The sequence below is a fragment of the Oncorhynchus keta genome, chromosome 28, assembly GCF_023373465.1.
Source record: "Oncorhynchus keta strain PuntledgeMale-10-30-2019 chromosome 28, Oket_V2, whole genome shotgun sequence".
Classification (NCBI taxonomy): domain Eukaryota; kingdom Metazoa; phylum Chordata; class Actinopteri; order Salmoniformes; family Salmonidae; genus Oncorhynchus; species Oncorhynchus keta.
In genome coordinates this window covers 21,000,247-21,007,122 of record NC_068448.1, presented here as the reverse complement: position 1 = coordinate 21,007,122, position 6,876 = coordinate 21,000,247, and the positions used below count along the sequence as shown (strand labels likewise).

The following is a 6,876-nucleotide window of genomic DNA, read 5'->3' as shown; positions in this document are numbered from 1 at the left end:
ATGGTTGTACAGTTGTCTCAAATGAAACTGTGAAAGACCTCGGCGTTACTCTGGACCCTGATCTCTCTTTTGACGAACATATCAAGACTGTTTCAAGGACAGCCTTTTTCCATCTACGTAACATTGCAAAAATCTGAAACTTTCTGTCCAAAAATGATGCAGAAAAATTAATCCATGCTTTTGTTACTTCTAGGTTAGACTACTGCAATGCTCTACTTTTCTGCTACCCGGATAAAGCACTAAATAAACTTCAGTTAGTGCTAAATATGGCTGCTAGAATCCTGACTAGAACCAAAAAAATGTATCATATTACTCCAGTGCTAGCCTCCCTACATTGGCTTTCTGTCAAGGCAAGGGCTGATTTCAAGGTTTTACTGCTAACCTACAAAGCATTACATGGGCTTGCTCCTATCTATCTCTCTGATTTGGTCCTGCCGTATATACAGTGCCTTTAACAAATCAAAAACTGAAAAATTGGGCGTGCAAAATTATTCAGCCCCCTTAAGTTAATACTTTGTAGCGCCACCTTTTGCTGCCCAATTTTTCAGTTTTTGATTTGTTAAAAAAGTTTGAAATATCCAATAAATGTCGTTCCACTTCATGATTGTGTCCCACTTGTTGTTGATTCTTCACAAAAAAATACAGTTTTATATCTTTATGTTTGAAGCCTGAAATGTGGCAAAAGGTTGCAAAGTTCAAGGGGGCCGAATACTTTCGCAAGACACTGTACCTACATGTACGCTACTGTCACAAGACGCAGGCCTCCTAATTGTCCCTAGAATTTCTAAGCAAACAGCTGGAGGAAGGGCTTTCTCCTATAGAGCTCCATTTTTATGGAATGGTCTACCTACCCGTGTGAGAGACGCAAACTCGGTCTCAACCTTTAAGTCTTTACCGAAGACTCATCTCTTCAGTGGGTCATATGATTGAGTGTAGTCTGGCCCAGGAGTGTGAAGGTGAACAGAAAGGCTCTGGAGCAACGAACCGCCCTTGCTGTCTCTGCCTGGCCGGTTCCCCTCGGTTCCCCTCGCTGCGATTCTCTGCCTCTAACCCTATTACAGGGGCTGAGTCACTGGCTTACTGGTGCTCTTTCATAGAGTCCCTAGGAGGGGTGCGTCACTTAAGTGGGTTGAGTCACTGATGTGATCTTCCTGTCCGGGTTGGCACCCCCCCCCCCTCCCCCCCCTTGGGTTGTGCCGTGGCGGAGATCTTTGTGGGCTATACTCGGCCTTGTCTCAGGATGGTAAGTTGGTGGTTGAAGATATCCCTCTAGTGGTGTGGGGGCTGTGCTTTGGCAAAGTGGGTGGGGTTATTTCCTTCCTGTTTGGTCCTGTCCGGGGGTATCATCGGATAGGGCCACAGTGTCTCCTGACCCCTCCTGTCTCAGCCTCCAGTATTTATGCTGCAGTAGTTTATGTGTCGGGGGGCTAGGGTCAGTTTGTTATGTCTGGAGTACTTCTCCTGTCTTATCCGGTGTCCTGTGTGAATTTAAGTATGCTCTCTCTAATTCTCTCTTTCTTTCTCTCTCTCGGAGGACCTGAGCCCTAGGACCATGCCTCAGGACTACCTGGCATGATGACTCCTTGCTGTCCCCAGTCCACCTGGCCGTGCTGCTGCTCCAGTTTCAACTGTTCTGCCTGTGGCTATGGAATCATGACCTGTTCACCGGATGTGCTACCTGTCCCAGACCTATTATTTGACCATGCTGGTCATTTATGAACATTTGAAAATCTTGGCCATGTTCTGTTATAATCTCCACCCGGCACAGCCAGAAGATGACTGGCCACCCCTCATAGCCTGTTTCCTCTCTAGGTTTCTTCCTAGGTTTTGGCCTTTCTAGGGAGTTTTTCCTAGCCACCGTGCTTCTACACCTGCATTGCTTGCTGTTTGGGGTTTTAGGCTGGGTTTCTGTACAGCACTTTCAGATATCAGCTGATGTACGTAGGGCTATATAGATACATTTGATTTTATTTGAATTACAATTCGTATAATATGTTAGGAATTTGCAAAATGTATGATATGTTACAAATAACTAACTTTAGCTGAGCTAGGGGTACGGGTTAGGGGTTAAGGTTAGGGTTAAGGTTAGGGTTAGGAGTTAGGGGGTGATGCATCATCAATATTAGCTGGTCTCAATTGCCCAAAAGAAGACATAAAAAGAACCCTGCATGATAAAAAGAAGGGACATAGTTCCAGCATTTACGCAACCATTGTGTACACACTTCATATTTAAATTTAAATTTTATTTAACCAGGCAAGTCAGTTAAGAACAAATTCTTATTTTCAATAACAGCCTAGGAACAGTGGGTTAACTGCCTGTTCAGGGGTAGAACGACAGATTTGCACCTTGTCGGTTCGGGGGTTTGAACTTGCAACCTTCCGGTTACGAGTCCAACGCTCTAACCACTAGGCTACCCTGCCGCCCCATAGTTGGGTAATTAATATTATATTGTCATTGCTAGTGATAGACAGGGCTGAGTTGTAGTCTATAATTTTACTGTGGTTAACTGCTGGGTTATCATCACCTCGCACAGTCACAGTCACAGTCATAGACGTTGATAACGTCCCATAGGAATAAACCTAAATCAGATGGCCCAAAGCAGCAGTAAGGACACTGCACCATTTGTAGTGTGGCTGAATAATGGAGCTGGAAAGAGAGATAGAGTGATAGCGAGAGAGCGAGAGAAAGAGAGAGAGTGAGTGTTCAGAGATGAGGGAGTAGTACAGCATCACTGAGAGACTAAGCAGTCCTTTCCCTACTGTCTCTGTGGATATCAGCTGGACTTGGTGAGTTATGAAGCTTAGACCATTCCTAACCATGGTCGCTAAACTGCCTATTTTCAATTATTGTAATTGTTATATAGTAGCTCTTTCATTCATTTCAAATTTCTTTGTAATCTCACATGGTGATTGACTGATATGTGTATCTTATTGTGAAACAAAATAATTGGTTCACTATAACTTTTTATATATTCTGGGCAATCTTGGAATCATTTGTATCTTAATTCTGTTCCACCTCAAGGCAAATTAAAGCAGAAGAAATGTGCCAAGTAAAACACCATGGAGAATACTAATGACAACTCTCAAGATGTCATCAATTTCACACAGAATGAAGTTCTGATTAATATGCCACAGAACTCCATGGAAGTACAAGTTATAACAATTGTTCTCGCACTTCTAATATGCGGAGTTGGGATAGCGGGGAATATAATGGTGGTGTTGGTTGTGCTGCGCACCAAACACATGATGACCCCTACTAACTGTTATCTTGTCAGTCTGGCTATTGCGGACCTTGTCGTCCTTTTAGCGGCAGGTTTACCTAATATTTCTGAAGTAGTCGACTCTTGGATATACGGCTATGCTGGGTGCCTTTGCATCACATACCTGCAATACCTAGGTATCAATGTATCATCCTGCTCCATCACAGCCTTCACCATTGAGCGCTACATTGCTATCTGCCACTCCATCAAGGCGCAATTTATTTGCACTGTGTCTCGGGCGAAGAGAATCATTTCTTTTGTGTGGATTTTCACCTCGCTTTACTGCATGATGTGGTTGTTTTTAGTGGACACGAACGAAACCGTCTACGCCGATGGGGTGTTGGTCAGCTGTGGCTACCGTGTCTCAAGAAACCTCTACATGCCAATTTACTTTCTAGACTTATCTTTGTTTTATGTCCTCCCTCTGATTGTGGCTGTTGTGCTGTACGGTCTCATCGCAAGGATTTTATTCATGAGCCCCTTGCCAACCAATCTCAAAGGCAATAGTGAAGGTTCTATACACCAGGGACGCTCCAGCAGCACAGTCAAGGTGTTGGGCAAATCAAGCAAGGGTGCAGTGACGTCAAGAAAACAGGTAAGCTCATGAGCTCAGGAGGATAGTAATAAATGCTTCATAAAGGCTTCTAAATTGACAACAGTGTACAACATGTGTTCACAGTAATAATTTAGGCTACAGCATTTGACAGTTTATCAATGTAGTATGGGATTACAATAATCCTAACTGGACAAATCATGTGGGCGTAATACTTGGATTGTAATTCAAGAGAGGGAGGATAGATCACTGCAGGCTCATAGTAATGGTTTCAAAGTCCATGGAAATCTGTTATTATCACCTCTGTTTACCATCATTAGACTGTTCTACACTACACCAGAAAAACACTGTTTAGTTTTTGCAATTTGATTTGCGGGCATAAAGTGCCTTTCATCAGTAAATTCTTTAAATAATAATAATAATAATTTTAAAAACGACCAGCAGCATTTGAGTCAATTATCGCACCGTGCATTTTTCATTTTGTTTGCCCTGTGCCCCATAATTTAGGTTACTAAGATGCTTGCAGTGGTGGTGATTATTTTCTCCCTGCTCTGGATGCCGTACCGGACGCTGGTGGTGGTAAACTCTTTCATGGACCCACCCTACCTAAACACATGGTTCCTGCTCTTCTGTCGCTTATGCATCTACACCAACAGTGCCGTCAACCCTATCATTTACAACCTGATGTCTCAGAAGTTCCGTGCCTCCTTCAAAAAGCTTTGCAAGGGCAATGGACTAGACCCAGAGAAGGTTACCAAGTACAATGTGCCAGTGTATTACAGTGTCATGAAGGACTCTTCCCGTGAGAGCCATGAGGCGACAGAGCAGGAGGATGTCAGCAGCTATGGGGACACTGGTGGAAAGAGGATCAACTTCACAGATAAGTGTGGGAACACCGGCACTATGTTCAGTGTTGCCTGATAGACGGACAAAATATAAATAAGTTATTTGTGTAAAGTGAGGATTTATAAAGTGAATGTGATGTAAATATTTTGCCATGTGTCAAAAGTCAGTAGGCTACTACCGCTTTTTCTTTTTACATATACTGATTTGTAGTTTACTTGTATTTACTGTTGGAATATATTGTGCAATCTTATAGCACAGCCCAAACCTCAGAATCTCTCATTAAAAACCCTGCTTGTTAAAAGACATTAAGTCACCCAAACAATGTAAAAGGTTGGCTGTAGAACTCCTTGATTGTTCCTTGGAGACTATCCTGGGTTTAATCTTTGCATTTATCAGAAACACTTCAATACTACATTGTTTCAACTCATTCTTACTCAGTAACTGCTTCCGCAAACAATTTATTTTTGTTTACTCAACTTTTACTATTTAAAAATGTGTTGGCCCAAACTTAGCTCCAACTTGAGAAAACGTAGGCAAAAATTCAGTCAACTAGAAATTATTGTTAGGTCATCTTACCTAAAAAGAATGCTGTGGAACTAGTTGTGACAAACAAACAGAGCTTTTAACATACAATGTTTTCAACTTGCATATTTTACATTGTGATATACATGATTACATTGTGCATGTTCATTTATGCTGTAATTTATATTCAACATGGGATTTGAACTCATAACATCTTGCTTCACAGCATTCTTATCTTCCTGCTATGTAGTCACAACCATGTCTGTGTCAATGACTGATTTCACCTCTATTGCTACACTTTGCAATTCAAAGTAAATCTGAATTCTGTGTACTTTTAAGTACACTCAAGGAAAACTATTGTATTTATCATAGTGATTAAGGAGTAGCATTAAAACAGAGTAATATCCCTCACCAGCATAAGACAACTATACAGAAAAAAATAAAATTGCTGAAATAACTAAATCAAATCAATGGTGAGAGAATAGTCAGATTAACTGATCATTTGCACAGACTTCGTGGTATAAGAGGAAGATCGGAATGCCATGAACCAAGATTTTGCTTGTGAGTTCAAATCCCAGGTGAGGACATGTTGAATAAGAATTACTGTATCAATGAACATGCACAATGACATCATGTATGTCAAAGTGTATCAAATATGTAAGTTGAAAACATTGTATGTTAAATGCACTGTGTGTGTGTGTGTGTGTAACTAGTTCACAGTCATTTTTAGGTAAGGCGATACGGTCCGGTACGGCGTCTCCGCTAAATAAATAGTGGGGGCACACCTTACTGGTAAAATATGTGCCTATCACAATAATTAAAACAAAATGTAAAGAAAACTGTAAGCTATTACACCATTATTTTTCATTACCACATGTCAGAGGCATGAAAAATAAGCGAATGGACTTGAAAACTGGTGGTATAGCATCCTGCACTCGAAAATGTGATGTGAATAATAAGCGAATGGACTTGATAACTGGTGGTTTAGAAGAAGCATGCACTCCAAATTGCGTTGAGGAGAGTGGCCGAAACTGAGACCTGCGCAGACAGCAGTGGCACATCAATTCTGGCCTAATGACAATCGCCAAATGTCATCACACTTTTTGGTGTTTGGTCTCTTTCTATTCACCACTGTTTGGAGGCTGGAAATATGTTGCGAGTGGATGAACGTGCACTGGTAGCCTAGCAAAGGAGCCGTTTGCAGTGACTGTTTGAGAATCAGAGGAAAACATTATGACTGGTTGTATTAATGCCTTTAATAAAAGGTAATACATAAAAAAAATGATACATCTTTATTTCTAGGCCCACACAGAGCCTATTGAATTAATAGGGATTCTATAGTGTCATCAGATAGTACAAATACCCCCTGATTTATTCCACATGTTGTGTTACATACAGACTGAATTGAAAATGTATTAAATTGTTCATTTTGTTTCTCTCACCCATATACACAAATACCCCATAATTATAAAGTGAAAACATGTTTTTAGAGATTGTTGCACATTCCTTGAAAATGAAATACAGAAATATCTCATTTCCATAAGCATTCACACCCCTGAGTCAATACATGCTAGAATCACCTTATGCAGTGAGTACAGCTGTGAGTTTTTATGGGTAAGAGCTTTGCACACCTGGATTGGACAATATTTGCACATTATTCTTAAAATAATTCTTCAAGCTCTGTGAAGGTGGTTG

General features: G+C 41.0%; 1 protein-coding gene across 1 annotated transcript; it reads left to right on the top strand.

Moving 5' to 3' along the window:
* Positions 1–3,042: 3,042 nt before the first annotated feature.
* Positions 3,043–5,459, top strand: LOC118360391 (thyrotropin-releasing hormone receptor-like). Its single transcript, XM_035739653.1, has 2 exons — positions 3,043–3,855; positions 4,321–5,459. The coding sequence occupies exons 1-2, from the start codon at positions 3,061–3,063 to the stop codon at positions 4,732–4,734; spliced, it is 1,209 nt and encodes a 402-aa protein (XP_035595546.1). The 5' UTR covers positions 3,043–3,060; the 3' UTR covers positions 4,735–5,459.
* The last annotated feature ends 1,417 nt before the right edge of the window (positions 5,460–6,876 follow it).

Excerpts from the sequence above, each read along its gene's own strand:
- LOC118360391 (XM_035739653.1), top strand. The coding sequence starts at position 3,061 with ATGGAGAATACTAATGACAACTCTCAAGATGTCATCAATTTCACACAG. Across the intron at positions 3,856-4,320 it reads CAGTGACGTCAAGAAAACAG|GTTACTAAGATGCTTGCAGT; the intron begins GTAAGCTCATGA and ends CCCATAATTTAG.